General features: G+C 39.8%; 1 protein-coding gene across 1 annotated transcript in view; it reads right to left on the bottom strand.

Moving 5' to 3' along the window:
- The window catches only part of EPB41L4B (erythrocyte membrane protein band 4.1 like 4B), a 248,903-nt gene that overhangs the window by 86,713 nt on the left and 145,053 nt on the right, over positions 1-17,137 (bottom strand). Inside the window, exon 16 of the mRNA XM_067569955.1 lies at positions 5,189-5,373. Coding sequence (XP_067426056.1) covers positions 5,189-5,373 — 185 coding nt within the window. The remainder of the gene's footprint in view (positions 1-5,188; positions 5,374-17,137) is intronic.

Genomic DNA, 17,137 nt, shown 5'->3' with positions numbered 1-17,137 from the left:
TGTTCTAAATCTCACAGCCCTGCCCAGGCAGAAGTCGGGTCTGTCCTAAACAAAGGAAGGAATGTCTGCTTGCCTTAACTTGTATTTAAGCAGTAAACAAAGTCATCCAGCTGGAAGGGAAAATAAAAAAAGTTTAAACAGGTAAAAAAAAAAATCCAGCAGGAAATATCCTTTCATATAGACTCTGTCTCCTGGGTCTCAGCTGGAAATGTTTTTCAAGAGGTGGACTGAAACTATAAAAAGGAGGGACAAAGACCCCAAAGAACCCATCTCTCTCTCTCAGCCCATCACATTCATTACACCTCAAGAGACAAAGAAAGCAGCCACTGGACTCTGAGGGAGGGGTCCGGACCTGAGAGTTTGATCAGTAAGACTGCTGAAAACACACGGCGAGAATTTTGCTCTGAATTTAATATAGTTTGTTAAGTTTTAATAAATGTTTTATCTTTATTTTTCTTGTAGCCATTTCTGACTTTTATGCCTCATTATTTGCATTAACCTAAAATCTCTCTCTTTGTAGTTAATAAACTTGTTTTACTGTTCTATCTAATCCAATGTGTTCAAGTTGAAGTGTCTGGGTAGCTCCATTTCGGGTAACAAGTTGTGTGCATGTTGTTCTCTTAAAGGAATAACAGACTTAACATATTTGTACTGCCTAAGAGAGGGCTGGGCACTACAGGACTTACAGTTCTGTGGGAAGATCTGGGACTGGGGGTGCGTTGGGGTCACCCTGCAGCATAACCCAGGCCGGTAAGTGCCAAGATGTGGCTGGCTGACTACACGAAACACAGACATAGCTGGGAATGACTGAATTCTGGAGCTGTTTGCAAGCAGTCCAGATTGGACGCTACAGCAGCAAGGCATTGTGAAGGGCACCCCAGGTTACAGGGTAGGGGTGACACAGCCACTGTCTGGATTGTGCCCTGGTACGTCACAGTTGTGTAACTGTGTTTTTGTTGATTTGACCTAAACTTGGACAATAAAACTGTATAAAAGTCTGTGGGCATTGCAGTGAGTTCTTAGCAAGCTGGGGAGAAGCCCTACACTGTTACAAGTGCCCTTTCAAAGGGAGTAGGACACACCTATGCCTTGATATCTGACTCTTGGGTTTGGGTACAAGCCAGTGGTTGGGTCAGGAGATCAGGCATCATGTGATAGCAGCCTGGGGGCAGTGCTTCCCATAAGGAACAGCCTGCTCACAGAAACCTGCAAGGAATCCACAGTCTCTGAAACACTCCACTTGGACGGAGTTAGTACCAAGCCCCACCAAGCAAAAGGCAAACAGTTCCCTTTGATGTTCCAGCAGAGTAAGCTTGTGGAACGTGGCATTCCGGTAAAGCGCATTTTGAATCAGAGAAGTAACAGCCAGGACTGTTTTTCATGTTTTCACTTTTCATGTTGTGAGTTTGGAGCCAGTGGAAGATGAATGCTCTGACTGGCAGAGCAACTGTGACAAAGTTGACTGTGACCAATTTGTCTAGTGAAGGATGTTCTAATAATTCATCTCTGATGCAGGGTCACAAGGTGTCCACGAGCCATCTTTAGATACATAATTTGGTATAATTAAATCCTTGTCTACTGTAGCATCATTGTCGCCAAGTGAACACAGTTTTTGTTGGATGGCCAATTATGAAACATGCCCCCAAGTGTCCCTGAAATCGTGATTCTGGTGCATATGCTGTTGAAAGCCACCTAATGCAGTAGATTCAAAGTGTGAAGTAGCCCTCCTTCAACTCCCTTACACCTTACCAGGTTCTTGCAGTGCACTTGTTCACCTTACAATATTTTCAGGCTTAGCAGGGAATCTGGGGCCAGAATTGGCACAGAGGCCTCTGAGCAGATGGCATCCCACAGAACTGCAAAGTATATAAGCTTATTTGTCAAGGGGACAAATTCAGACCCTATAATGGGTCAGGTGAGAATGAAGTCCGCAGGGATCTTCATGATTCGCTACCTCAGAGCCTTCTTCTATGGACTTTTGAGTAGGACAGAAAGATCTAAGTCTGGAGCAGCATCAGCTCCTTTCAGCTGGCAGAGCAGCACAATGATGGAGATAATCGACATCTCATTGGCAATACTGTTAATTCATAAATGTGATATCATTCCAACTTCTTGCATGGTTGGTGCGTGTTTAACGATGCATTAATTTCTTACAACAATGGCCCCGTTTTTGGAAACCAATCAGTTTAAGGGTTTGTCTATAAACATACTTTTTACCCCTTTAACTCTATCATTTTGAAACAGGCATAGTTAAAGCAGTTCAACCTCCTAATGTGGACCAATAGGAAGGTGCATATGCCAGGAGAGCCTAGTCCCATAAAACAGGGGTTGTACCATTTTAACTCATTAGGTAAACAATCACACCCTTAACCAAATGTGTGTAGACCAGGCCTCGGTGTTAAAAATAAATAAATAAATAAATAAATAAATAAAAGTTACACTATCCATAGGACCCATACTGTATGCACTATTTAGAAAAATATCTCTGTTTTTTAACTCAATTTCAGAATAAAATACCTGCAGGGTTGACTGGGAGACTATCTTGTGCTGTGCATGAGGAAACAGTTTGCAATCTATACGTTCATCTAACTGATTTTAAAACAAAATCCAAATCCTTTCAAACCATGGTTCTGAACTTTAGGGGAAAATTAGCAATCACAAGGATTGGAATATTCTAACAGAAACATCACAGAAGTCATGTTGCATTTTTGTTCAACCGCCTACATGAACTGACTGACTGTAAATTTTGATAGGCTGAGGCTAAACCCTCTCAGTGCTGGTTACAAATATTTAGTAAAAATGTGAATTATCCCTGATTTTTGCCTTAGTATCACTTTTTTTTTGTAGCCTTGTGAGTCACTGAAATAAAGAAATGTGGGGAGGCATAAACCTTGTCTAAAGTTTAACAATCAACGCAGAGCTATAATAAAATATTCCACAGTCTATCATTTTGTTGTTTAATTATCCTCAGCTTTCCAAAGAATAAAAAGGAAAAAAAACTATAGATTTCATATCAGAACAACAGTTCTCTTTTTCCCACCCTGTAACTTCCTAAAAGGCATTTTTTATTATATTGGAGACCCTACTGAATTATGAAATCCCTGAAGTTTCCCCTGTACCAGTATAATTAGAATTTTATCACACTGCTTTAGAGTGCTCTAAGTCATCTTGCCCGTTGTACCTGAGCTCTGTAATCCTTTTCCTGTTGCAGCTGTCACCTATGTTATTTGCCTTGTCTCTGTCAGATCCTTGCATTACAAGCTCCAGCAATATCCTGTTGATCCTGTCGTATACTAACAATCTGTGCAGACCCTACTAATCAAGTGTCCAAATAGATAGCATTCTGATTCTACAGCTACCCACCTTTCAGTCACTAGATTTGCTCAATCAAAACAGGTTTGAATTTATTTTCAAATATTTGCCCAATCCTATGTTTTGACTTTACATTCTACATAATGGGACCATTTGTATTACATTCTTGACTGGAAAAAGAATGTAGCTGTGGCACTAAAAGAAAGAGATGAGACATCAGCACTACGTACAATGATCAAGTACTCAGGGACCTCGTACAAGAGTTTCCTGTCAACGTACTGCTCTGGGATAGCCTGCAATCATGACACTTATTATTTAAATCCACTCTCCAACATGGCACGGTAGTGCTGTATCTGTGGATAAGCTAAAGTACGACACGCAAGGAATTAAACACGTGAGCAGAGTAGCCCTGAAGGAGATTTCCTCATAAGCTAACAACCCAAAAGCATTTACAGCCTCAATAAAGATTTTCAGCTGATTTTTGGATCCGTATTTTACAAAAGCAAACCTCACCATTTGTTTCTTGAGTTTCAGCTTTCAAGTTTTCATCTTTTTTCCCAGAAATGTAATTTAAAATAAAATTGTTATTTAAAAAGAACCACAATTAGTTTGCTTATAATGTAACTGTATGTACATATAAATGTATATGTGCATATATGTGTATTAGTAGAGGCAGAGTTGGAAGCACAATCTATTTATTATTAAGTTTGCCTGAAACTTATTACTATAAAATCCTATTTTCATTTGCTTACAACTTTAGCAAAATTTAACCATTCATGTTGAATTTTTTTCCAACCAGGTGCCTATTTCAGACTGAAATTTTGCATGAAATTTCAGCAAAAATGGATAAGCCATTTCAGAGAATAAGATTAGGGGAGAAAATCAGTGTGTTTCCCCATCTTTTAAAAAAAGTCTTAAACCACAATTTTATTGAGAAGCTCTAACCCATCTATGTTTTGGAGCAGGGACTTGAAATTTGCCATGAGGGGGTCTCACACTATCATCAGGGATGTGCCTTTTGCTATTCCCATGAAAATCCACCTAAATTTAGCCAAGTTATAAGCTTTTAAAAATCACTGTTCACACATGCTCAGGAGAGATTGGAGTTTGGCTCTGGCGTCTCTATGCTGTGGAGCATGGACTTCAAATCTGATGGGGATGTCTCCCTGAAGTCGAGAGGTGTTTTTTCTGTCTTTGTGAACATCTACTCAAAATTTGGCTGTGCTATAACCCTCTGAAAATTGCCATTTGCACATGTTCAGTAGAGGTCTCAGAGTTTCCCAGCTAAATACTTGAAGATTGCATCTGCACTGATCATGTGCCAGCTCTTGCATTTCCTGCAGTTGTTTCTCCTTACACCTGGGGAGGCACTGGAGTGGAGGGCCCGGAGACTTTCTTGTGCTCTTAGTGATCCTTCTCTGCCCAGCCATCGTGAAGAAGAAAGCAATTTGATTCAAATTAAAAGGGGTGAGGAGAAAAGTGGAAACCGAGTCAGCGGACACATGGACAAGCTGGGGGGACAGGAGAAGGCGGCAATAGAAGAGAACATGCCTGTGACACTATATAAATAATAATAATGAAATATATCATCCTGTGCCAAGTGCCTCACTCTATGACTAATCTAGTGTTTGTTCAGTTATAGAATTCAAATTAATTGACAAATCCTGTAACCAGCACGTATTCAACAGCAGAGCCAGAAAACTGTGAATCCTGATTAATTTGCGTCAACCGTGAAATTTGACAATAGCACAAAGTATGTTCTTCATTGAGAAAACCTGAAACGCTATAGCTCCCCTTCTTTGATGCTGTCTCTTCGCCTGGGACAAATCTCATACTAGAGTACTTACTGAAATTCTGTTACATTTAATAGACTTACTATTTGGGTTTGGAATGCCAGAAACAATATCTTTGCTGTCGGGAACAAGTACTCCATAATTAGAGTGGTGATGGTGATGCTGGTGGCGGTGGTGGTGATGCCTTCCAGACATTTTTGTGGTAAACAGAGCTCCACCGTTTTCTTCAGTGTTGAACTGATGAAGGTCAGTGTTGTTCAAGGGGTAGCTGTGAAACAAATTTAATTCAAATTAGAATCTATTAATGAGACAAAGCAATTGCTCCTTTTAGGAATTTAAACTGCTTCTCTTGGACAATGTCGAGTTTTCAAGAAGGTTCTTTAATTTTTGTAAGCCCAAGTACTCCACCCATTTACGATTAATTTATTTCATTTTTACTGAAAAAAACTGGCACAAATTCTACCTCAACACTTTGCACTTTGGTATCAATGGAAGTCCTGCATGCACTACAAGGTGGTAAGATTTTAAATTGTGAATTATTTTCTCCTTTAAATGCTAATGATGCTCCCCTATAAAAATATTACAGTAACTCAAATTTAAGTGATCTGGAGTATGGCTCCATGCAAACATCAAAACCCATCAGATGGGAATTTGCCATTTAATTTGGGGTAGGAGAATGCCCAGGTTGCATCACAGCAATTCATCTTTAGTGTGGTTTGACTTATTGAGAGAGCAATTTAGAGAATGGGACCACAGTAATTTCACACTACTGCGGTTGCATGAGCCGCTGGCGCAATGGTGAAAATGCTCTATGGAAAATTATACCATATATAGGAAAGCGTCATAAAATTCTGAAAAAAATGTATCTTATTTTGAGCATTTCTTTGTGCCAACAATGAAATTGCATTTGTGCCCATAAATAAAGTACAAATAAATTTTGTGCATATAACTATTTGTGTGAGAGAAGACAGTGCACAATAATGTGAGTGCAAAAATGAAGATTAGGTTGAGATCTTAGAATTGAGGACAAATTTTCACTATGTCGTTATTGATTCGATGCTAATATACATTTTATTCAATAATTGTATAAATACTATATGAATCTACTACTTGAAATGGCTAAGATGTTGATTGCTTCTCAGTTCCAGGAACCAAAAACCAGTAAGTTCTTTATACCATATATGCAGATTAGTGCAAATAAAGTTTCTTCCTTGTGGAATATAAGTTTTAAAATATTGGGAAAAGTATTCTGTATAATTTTATGAATTTATTAACAAACAGTAATTGTAGCAGGTCTCAGAACACTAAATTAAAAAAGAAAAAGAAAAGGATTTCCACTCTATTTAGAACATATGAAGAGACACCATTTATCCACCTGCTCACAGCTTACAAATAAAAAGAGAAAAACCTGAAAACACTCAGAAAGACAAACTGAAGAATTAGAAGGAAAAATGAGATTATTTCCAAATAGACTGCATATTGTGTGATAAAAAACTTTTGTTCACTGCAAATTGTCCACCCTTTGAAAGCAAAATTAACCAGTCATTTGCAAATAAACATTATTGTATTATTTCAGAATACGTGTCCAAATGCGTAACTGTGTATAGCTTCCAATAACCATTGCCTTCTCAATAACCTTTTATAACAATGGGAGGCTTCTGACTGGTGGTAATTGACCAGAATTTGAATGTCAAGAGTTGATTTGCTGGGGAGGACGTGGATCTCTGCATATTTATGGAGAGTTGGCAGTCTCCTCTCACAAAGCAAGGCTTTGGTATGGACTGCAAGTAACGGCACCATAACTGCCCCACTTGCCTTAAGTGACCAAGATAAACATGGCTCAGATCCACAAGTGGTGGGCCTTAGAAAGCACAGAAGATGAGAGAGATCCTCCTCAGAAACCAAACCAAATGCAGCAAGTGGACAAGCCATCAGGACCCTGTAGTTCTCAAACTCCAAAGATTTGGAGCAAATAACCTAGAACTAGTCACTCATTTAATAAGACCACCACATCTTCAACACAGTAATCAACTGAAGGAAGTATTTATTGGACAAACCAGATCGGGATAATGAGACTGCACATTAAATGAAAGAGTTCTCTTAAACAGTCTTTTTGAGGTGTCTGACTGAGGACAATTAATTTTTGTCTTATGTTATATCTCTTTTATACACATAAAGTGAATGTCCCATAGAAAAGATCAGATTCCAGGTGACTTCTCTGCCATCAATTCTCCTATGAATAATCAACTATTTTAAGACACAGAGATCACCATTAAACCAGAGTATGGTAAAATACCATAGAGTTGAGGGTCCTCTTTAAAAAATGATAATAGCTGCAGGTAAGCAGATACACAACTGGTATCCTATTCCAACCAGTCTATCACCATCAATGAGACCACAAAACTTCATAAATCAACTCTCAGAGGTTGATACAGATGTGAAATAGCTGCCATGTTAAAATGGAGACAATGATTTGAGTATCTGAACTACCTAAATCAGCTTTACAATGACATTGAGCATATGCCTAGCCCTGTGGAAACATTCCTTGACTATCTGAGGAAAGGGCTCAAACTTATAGATAAAACCAAGGAAATAAGGAGTTAGCTCAGCCAGACATATTCATGTGCATGTTGTCAACATGGGAAATGAACTATAAGCAGCACAACACCAGCTCAGCAATCTGGGATGTGAAATCCCCCATTTAACTTGGTGGTCTACTCTACACAAAAGAATCAAACTTTCAGCCTTCTTCAAGGCAGCATCTTAGTGCCCACCGCCTTTGGCATCTTCTTCTCTATTCTTCTTTAAATACACCTTTGAAAATGATCAAACTGGAGTACTAATTGAATTGAAGATGGACGGCAGCTTGTTTAACATCAGATGATTCCAAAGCAGAAGGCGTGTCACCCAGCTTACTATTCAGGATCTGCTTTTTGCTGATGACGCTGCATTTGTCTCTAATTCACCTGATGAATTGGAGGTCATGATGAATAAGTTCTCTGATGCATGTACCAAGTTTGGCATGATGATCAGTATCAAGAAAAGAATTGCCATGTCACAAGGTACCAACATTTCACCTAAAATCTATGTCAATAATGAAGCTCTGGATAACGTGGATCACTTCTACTATCTTAGCTCAATTCTTACCAGCTCACTTAACCTTTATAGGAAACTTGATGCTAGAATCGGCAAGGCTTCTGTCACTTTTGGCAGACTTACCTCATGTGTTTGGAGCAATAAGTTGCTAACCCAGAACGCAAAGATGTCAGTCTATCAGGCTTCTGTTCTTAGTATCCTCCCTTTATGGTTGTGAAAGATGGGTTGCGTTCTCCAAGTAGGAGCGGAGATTGAACAGTTTCCACCTTCACAGTCTTAGAAAAATCCTTGGAGTTATTTAGGACCAACGGATTGCCAATAACAAGATCCTTGAGAGAACCAGCCTACAGTCTATGCAGTCTATGTTAGATGTTCACAGGCTTTGCTGGCTGGGACACATGGAGCGCATGCCTCCAGATCATCTGACGAAGGCTGTGCTCTATAGCCAACTTAAGAAACATGATGCAGAGGCAGGCCAAATTTCTGCTATAGCGACAAGGTCAAGCAAGGTCTCAAGAAATTCAGCATTCCCACTGACAACTGGGAAAATCCTACCCACAGTCAGTCAGTTTGGAGAAGCCAGGTTAAGACTGGAGGAATCACCAGAGAGAGCCATCAGAGAGCCCAGGCTGAGGCCCACAGGCAAGCCAAGAAGCAGTGTGCTTCAGCTTCCCTCTGGCAAGTAGACCTGTAGCCACTGTGGGAAGGTTTGCCGCTCGTGCATCGAGCTCTTTCCCCCATATCATTGCTAAGTACCACTGACGGACTGACTTTGTCGCGTCTGCTTTCATCTGTCAAGATGTTGGACGGCCAGTCAATTTAGCATCCTGCTCTATTCAAAAGAACCATAAACTTCTATCCTTCTTCAGGGTCAAAAGTGACCGACAGATATTCAAACTCACTTTCATGGTTGGTTACCTTGTGTCAATTTGCAGGATGGGGCAATAAACACAGCCCCCGGAACTCCCATATGAGGTTCTGTATGCGACTGGTGAGTAAGAGAACAATTGAGATTGCAACTTCTGACCTAGTATACCGGCCTTACATACAGCAGAGTTGGAATTACCCAATCCAAAATCTCAAGCCTAAGGAATCCAAAATACCATACCATGTCACCTACACTATTTAATTTAAAGACGTGTGGAAAGCCTTAATATTACATTTATAACACACATCAAGGCAAAACTGCTAGGAGAACAGACCTTGAACATCATATCTCCATGATTTGGTGTGCTCTAGCATACGTACCTCACTGGGTATTCTCCTCTGTTCTTCACGGTCTTTATTTTAACCCAGAGAATTGAAGTATCTTTCTTTACTTTTCTGCTTAACAATTTCTCCTCTTTCCTTTTCCTCTCTCTCCTGGATATATCTTGCCTGTTTGAACTGACATTGCAATTATGCGTTTTCCCACCACATCTATATAATAGCAACCAAAACAAAGTTTTGATCATGTCATAAGACCTCTAATTTTCCCAATTGTTCCCCAGACTTCTCACATTGTTATAGACACCTAGTTTTTTGTTTGAGTAAGCTTTCAGATTTTCTTCTGTATTTCTCCTTTGACCTTCCTAGTATGCCAAGATTCCACCTTGATTTTCTCTCTTAAAGATCGTTATTGGATCTGTCCTTGATGCTCTGCCTATTTACCTTTCTGCAACTTTTCCCTTTGCTGTACCACTCCACCTTTTGTCCTAGTTTAATATCTGCCTGACAAGGTCTACTAGTTTAGTCCATAACAGATTACTTGAACATCAAGGGGAAAAGCGGTAGTGCACTACTGCCCATGCTCTAAAGGAGGAAGACTAAAGCTTCATTCTAAATCAGTCCACTGTCAACTCCTGGGTCACCAGCTGAACCTCATTATTCTATTAGCTGTATTTTCCACAAAGCTGGTAGAAGCTCAGACTTCATGTATGTAGTCCTTGACCACAAACTCTATTTTAATCTGATCAAAAAAGGAAGCATACAGACAAAGTGGTAGCACAGATGATGCAATACTCCTTTTTTCCAATTCTTTGCCCCCTTGCATTTACCCTATTTGCATTGCTACTTCTATAGCCTAGCTCTTTATCATTCAAACATTACTTAAACATCACTTATTCAATTAAAACTTTTACATTTTCCTACCATTCAGCCCTCCCCTCCACTGCTTTATCACCACTTCATCAAACCACAGCCTCCATCCTCACATAGAGCAACCCTTAGCTTGTCACCTGATGTCTTTCCATCCCATCCTCTCAGCAATCATCCCCATTCCACTGGGTAATTCTTCCACCCCCTTACTAATGAGGATTTCACATGAATGGTCTTAGCCAATGTCACAGAGCTAGGCTGTGAAGGGTCCCTTTCATCCCTGGTGTCTGCTGCAGTCCAGGTGCTTCCCAAGGGTCTAAAGATGTACTTGGGTGGTGACTGGTAGGTCTCTGCTTCCACATGATTTTGAGGATTCTGGGAACCCAGTGTATCAGAGCAGCTCACTATGTGTGCTGGTATATTCAGTGGGTCTAGGTTCACCCCCCCTCCCCCGCCCCTCCTCCCCCACAGGTGGATGGTGATTTAGAAATATAAGATTCTAGATGAGGGAGTGATATTTTGTTCGACTTTCAACAAATGTCAGACCTGCATCCATTTCTTGTAAGAGTGTTCCCTCAGAACCAAGTACTGTAATCTCTTCCTATTTAAAAAGGCGTAGCTTTTCAAATGCACGTCTTCACAGCCCCCTCTCTGCTCCCATCCACAGCCTGCTGAATGCCTTATTTGGTGTTTTTGCAGCTTGCTGATGTCTTTCTGTAGCACCAGGTCTACATAGTATTTTTTTAACTGAATATGCTGGGAGTGTCCTGCCACCCACCTAGCTCTTTAATAGGAGATCTCTCACCTATCACTTTGTCACAATAATACCTTCTCAAAACTCAAAATGAATTTTAACTATGCTCCCTAAGGATAGTCATTGCTGTTATACGCTTATCTGTTTGATTGTTTGAAGGGGAGGTTTTCAAAAGCATAAATGGGAATTAGGCATAAATGGGAGTCAATCGCCCATTGACTTTCAGTGGGACTTGGATGCCTAACCATAACTTGTGACTTAAATCTCATTCTTAACCTCCAGGGTACCATGTGGTTCTTCACAATAGGTCATTTTGCATGCAAAGGAAGTTGCTGTGTGGCCCCTAAGACTCTCATGTGTTCTATCTGGTAACAATGGACATCAAATTGTGTCACAGCATAATGGAACATGCACCTGGGATGAAAGAGAGAGATCTCTTTGGATTCATCATTATTTCCTATTCAGGTGCTGCTACTGTTCTGTCTTTTAGAAATTTTAAATTTCTATTGATGTATTTGGTTACAAGCAACCCTAAAACATACAGTAAATTGCTTAAGTCCATTCTCTCTCTTCACACTTACATTTCAATCGTCTCATTTTCTCCCAGCAGATGGGGGATAAAAAGGTTTTGCTTTATATCTTCATGGGGTGGAATCTGACAGAGAAAGTGACCAGTTTCCATAAGCTTAGTAAGATCATTACTATATATTTTACTTCCCCATTTATAATCTTTCTTCAGTGGGAGACTAATACATCTTCACTGATAACAAAAACTGGGCCAGCATTGAAACCCAATGAATAAAACTAAAATGGGAGTACAGGGCGTGCTTCCGGGAGAAAGAAAGTGTTTCATGAACCTACATGCTCTGTTGTGTGGTGTGGTGTAGTGTAGTGTAGACAAATGTATGAAAGCTGCTCCATATGCATCAATACTAGAAAAATTAGGAAATCGTGTTGCAGGTGTGAAGCAACTGAGGCTGGTCCAGAGGAGCCCATTTCATCCCTAAAGACATCTCTAGAGGCCCTATATTTCACTCTTTCCAGCTGCAAACAGATACAGCAGCAGCAGGCCCACAGCCAGGCAAGCAAAAATGAGGTCGGAAAGAAAAATCACAACTGGGCATCGCTAAATGGTGGCCGGAGTGGGGAGGAGCATCGTTATGGAAAATATATAAATAGCAGGTGTGGTTTCCTGCATTTCCAGCATATGCTGAATTTTTCATCTTTTAAAGCAGGAGCATATCCCTGTATTAATATGGAATTCTCTAACAACAATGTGCCTATGCCACATCAAGCTTTGATTAAAGTACCAATAAACAAGCCCAAACCCAATAAAACCAACCAGACAGAAAGGCATTCTTATATTTCCCAGGACACAGATAAAATTGTTCACAAAGACAGCACATCAATCAGCCTTGCAAAATTGACACACAAATGTATCAGCACAGGCACCAAACCTGCTCTCCCTAATGGAAACTAATGATATTTTAATCTCCTGTCCAAAGACAATTACTTGTCTCAGCTGAGGAGAATTCTGCAAGGCTGATGTACATTTGTGAAAAACAAATAAAAGAACCTCCTTATAGAACCAAACAAGTTACATCTTTCCCCATTTGTAGGCACACACAGGACACCCCACCACACCATGCTTACATTCCACATCAAGGTCTCCCAAGCCCTCTTTCACTTAGGTTGCATAAGTCCTCTGCTATATTTGGATTACACAAACAGTGAATGGATTTTTTGGGGATAATACTTTATCAAAAAGTTTCCATAAAGCTTTTATTTAAACATGCTCTGTTTCTGTCTGTCCCTCAAACCCCAATACGCTACTCATAGTGTCAACTACAATGACTAAGTGGACTTTAACCAGGAAGAAGTTTCTAGAACCCTACAAGGAATTGAATGGCTCTTCTTTTTAGCTGCCCTACATTCAGAAGTTTAAAACCAGCATGAAGATGCACTGTAATTATCGTTGAATCACTCAGGTTAGATCAGGTGTTTCTAAATCCAGGATCATAAAAGGGGTCAGGGATCTTCTCTCAGATGCAAAAGGAATCGGGCAAAGATGTAAAGGCCCTGGAAGGAAACCCAAGGCATAGCCAAGCTACGGTTGAAGTTTATAGTCCATTAATGCTATATACTTTACCATTCAAGCCAGAAAGCAGAACTATATACAGAAGGACATCACTGCTCAAAGAAAAGGAATTTCACTTGTTTACACAGAGAAGAATAGCAGCAAAAAGAAAATAAAGTGACACCTAAATGAATCAACTTAGCACAGTGAGATGGCCCTTCTTAAGTTCAACCTCTAACTAACACCAGCTGCAACACCAGATTCTGATGAGAGAAAATTTCAGCTATTTTGCAATTTTCAGACAATATGTTTTTGCTGAAAATTCTGACCACCTGTAAGAGAAGCTGGTTGAACAATAGCAAAATACTGCCACCAAAAAACCCCCAAAACATTTTAAATTGTCTCCTTATTTTTCCTCAAAATTAAAAAAAAAAAAAAAAGATGTGATCATAGATTCATTTCCAATTAACACACCTCTTCAGAGCAAAAGACCCAATTGTGTTCCAGACTCTAAAGGTGTAGTAACCACACACAGACACTAAAATTCTTAAAGCTCTATAGACCTCAAATTCCCTTGCTTTTCCATTCTTTTTTCCCTTTTACTTTGCCTGATTTATCTCTTCAGTCTTTATCATTGTTTTTTCCTACTAGGTAACTTTTCTTTTCCACTTTCCTCCCACCCTAAGCCAAACACTAAAATCTTTCCTATCTAACTTTTCCTCTTTTCTTAGATGACCCCTTCCTGCCAGGGTCCCTCTCCCCCTTGCTCCGCTGTCCCACGTCTCAACATCGGACTCTCTTCCCCCTAGGGTCTCATCTTGGGTGTCTTTTCCACCTCATCACCCATTAGAGAAAGAGAAGAGGCCCACAATCCACCTTCTGGTTCTCCCTTCATCCTCTAGTGGAAGAAAAGTGTTCTCTCCTTAGTGTGGACAGCGTGGCCCTACTGACTGACAAAGCTGCCAGGTTGAATGGCCTAAAAAATCTAGGATTTAGCACACGGATATAATAAAGAAGATACAACCAAGGTGCAAATGCAGTTCTCCTTTCTCTAAACTGGGAATTTCAGGTATTGATTTTATTGCTATCCAATTGGCCAATTGTCTCTAGCATGATGTTTGACTGCATAAATGGTTTAATATTTTCATTTCCCCATGACTCAGAAAATGCAAAAACTAATGCTGTGTGTTAAGTAGCATGTTGTTTATGGAACTATTATAAACTCATTTACTGGAGAAAAAGTATTTGTTAAATACAGCTTGTTGTCTGAGTTTAAACTGTGTTGGACCAGCATTTCCTACTGCCAACTGAGTTCAATTGTTGCTCCTTTCAGTTCTTCAGGGAGAAATAACTGAGTAATAAAACATTTTGTGGGCACAAATGTGGTTTTGGTGGCTTTTAAATATAATCACTTTTTTTTTTTTTTAAACTACTCTTCAAATTACTTACTCTTTTTTCCTTTTTTAAGCAAATGACTACAATTTTTAAAAATATTCCTGTTCTGGATTTTTCTTCTAGTAATTAAAAAATTATCTTTATATTTAAAATAAAAATGGGGAGGTTTTAGAACAGTAGCTCAAAGCTACAGATCCTAACAAATAGAAAAAATATGCAAAAATACATAATACAGAATGACCAACTATGGCAAGTTCAAAAAAGCCTAACAGATTTGGAAACAGAAATATGGTTGCTAATGCCAATGTAATTTTGAGACTTTCTGAAAGGTCCGTTGGTAGAATTATCACCTCAACCTTTTTTTCTTTAAAAGGTAAAGGGGTCCTTCTAATCTCTCTTGATGAATAAATCATTCAGCAAAGTGGTTCTTCAACTGTGGTCCACAGAGCAATCTTTGGTGATCTGCAAAGTGCTGACAAGTCCCGTGGTGCTTGGGAGAACTATTGTTAGTGAGATTTTTCTGTCTAGGAGTGGAAGCTCTTTGAGTCTATTGAGAAGACCCAAACAGCAAGTCACTAAAGGAAGATGAGCTGTCACCATAAAATGTGCAGCAGGGAACGGCGGGAAACAGCAGGTCACCCAGAATTGAGAACTCATTTACTTCAAACACAGCCAATAAAAGGAAAAGTTGTGCAGCTGGTGATCAGAGAGCTAGCAGAGTAGAAGTATTCTCCATGTGTCTTCTCTTCAAGTGCCATGGTCCTTTGAAATCCTTACGATCAGAACATATATCGCCAAGTAGATTTTGATCAGTGTGAATATATGATCGTGCAGATTTTAAAAAGTCCCTCTCTCTCAAAGGATGTAATGCTGCAATGTGCAGAGCATCTTCAAATCCCACTAACTCCAAAGGATTGAACTTAAAGAATTTACTACAAAGAATTAAAAAAAACCCACAAAGAAATGCACAGCAAAGTCAGCCTGCTTCTCGCCACTGCAGGGCATCTCTCCCACACACCCTGATTGTATTGGTCTTCCCCACTTTGGAATCCATGTGCTGAGAAACATGTCATATCAGCTTTTTCATTTTTCCTCTCTCAGTCAGCTCACTCCTTGGCACCAGTGGTACTTACATTTACCAAATTATTTGCAAGTTCTTATACTATTTTTCTACAGGATGGAAGAGAGCTCTTCTGCTGAACTGGTTTAGGATGTGAAAAACAAAAGACACATTACAACTTACCTGTCATAGATGCTCCACCTGATTCTATAGCCTTCGACCAAATAATCCTTGAACTTGATAAGCCTGCACTTTGGCCCACTGATACATGTTTTGGCAGAACTCCATTATTTCTGACAGAGTGAAAACCTCCGGCTGACAGTTGTGCAATTGCATTACATGATATAGTCCCTACATTCAGTTTGCACTTCAGCTGACAAAATGATTCGTGAATAAGTAGTTGAAAAGAGAAAACGCTCAGGGTAAGTCACCCATGCTAAGAAGGATTAATTGAAAGGGATACCACCTTCCCCAATATTAGAACCTGTATCTACAGCCCACAGTCTCTGAGCCAGGCCAATACTCTGAAGCTGCAATGGGCCATAAACCTGGCCTAAGTCACACACCTGGCATTGCAACACCTCTTGAAGTCTCTGGTGTATGAGGGATGTCAGGGCAGTAGGGAGACTGACACGCTGGTGTTTTTCTGTCCAGTAATTCCTGTATTACAAAATAGGCTGCACTGAGTTGTGCTGGGACTGAACTGGCCAGATATCCCTCAGTACTGGGGGAAATGGGGAGGTGGTACAGAAAGATGGCATAAAGACACCTTAGTCCCACCCCTCCTGGATGCACCAAGTGGTGCTCCAGCACATCTGAGAATCTCCCCACTATATACTAGAACACGGAACAGTGTAATTTTTTATTCCTGGTGTGTCATCAAAAAGCATCTCTAATTGGCAGCAAGGACATAGTTTTGTGACCATTTGTGATAGTTTCATTTCCAATTCTTGAGAGAGACAAGGTAGATGAAGTAATATATTTTATTGGACCAACTTCGGTTCGTGGAAGGGACAAGCTTTGGAGCTACACAGAGCTCTTCGTCAGGTCTTATCATTAGGGTATGAGAGAGAAAGTATTTTATTGGACTAACTTGGACCTGAAGAAGAGCTCTGTGAAGCTAGAAAGCTTGTCAATTCCACCAAAGGAAATTGGTGCAATAAAATATAATACGTCACTTACCTTGTCTCTCTCATATCCCGGGATCAACATGGCTACAACATGTCCTATTCTTGTGAAATTAGGAGAGAATAAGTCTTCAAAGAGCTTTTCTAAAAAGTGCATTCAACTAATACAAAGGAAATTATATTCTTTTAAATTAAACTTTGAAAAATTAGGATGAAGGACATTTGCAGAAATTAGACATTCAATAGGCATCCTGGAAAACTTGCTTTGTTATCATTCAGTAAGTGGTGGTATCTATCTCTAGGACTACTAGAAAGCTTTTAAAAGCAACTTCTGTACATCTAGGACAATTATGTATTTTGCTATTTGGAGCAGAACTGAGAACTACTTTAAATAAATATGATGTGGCATTCTCATGGGAAATCGTGGCAGGAGACCTATGCAATATG

Source organism: Emydura macquarii, unplaced genomic scaffold (assembly GCF_026122565.2).
Source record: "Emydura macquarii macquarii isolate MOO-44397 ecotype Brisbane River unplaced genomic scaffold, CSIRO-AGI_Emac_v2 contig_2975, whole genome shotgun sequence".
Taxonomy (NCBI): Eukaryota; Metazoa; Chordata; order Testudines; family Chelidae; genus Emydura; species Emydura macquarii.
Note: the sequence above shows the minus strand (reverse complement) of the source record. Positions and strands in the feature narration are given on the sequence as shown.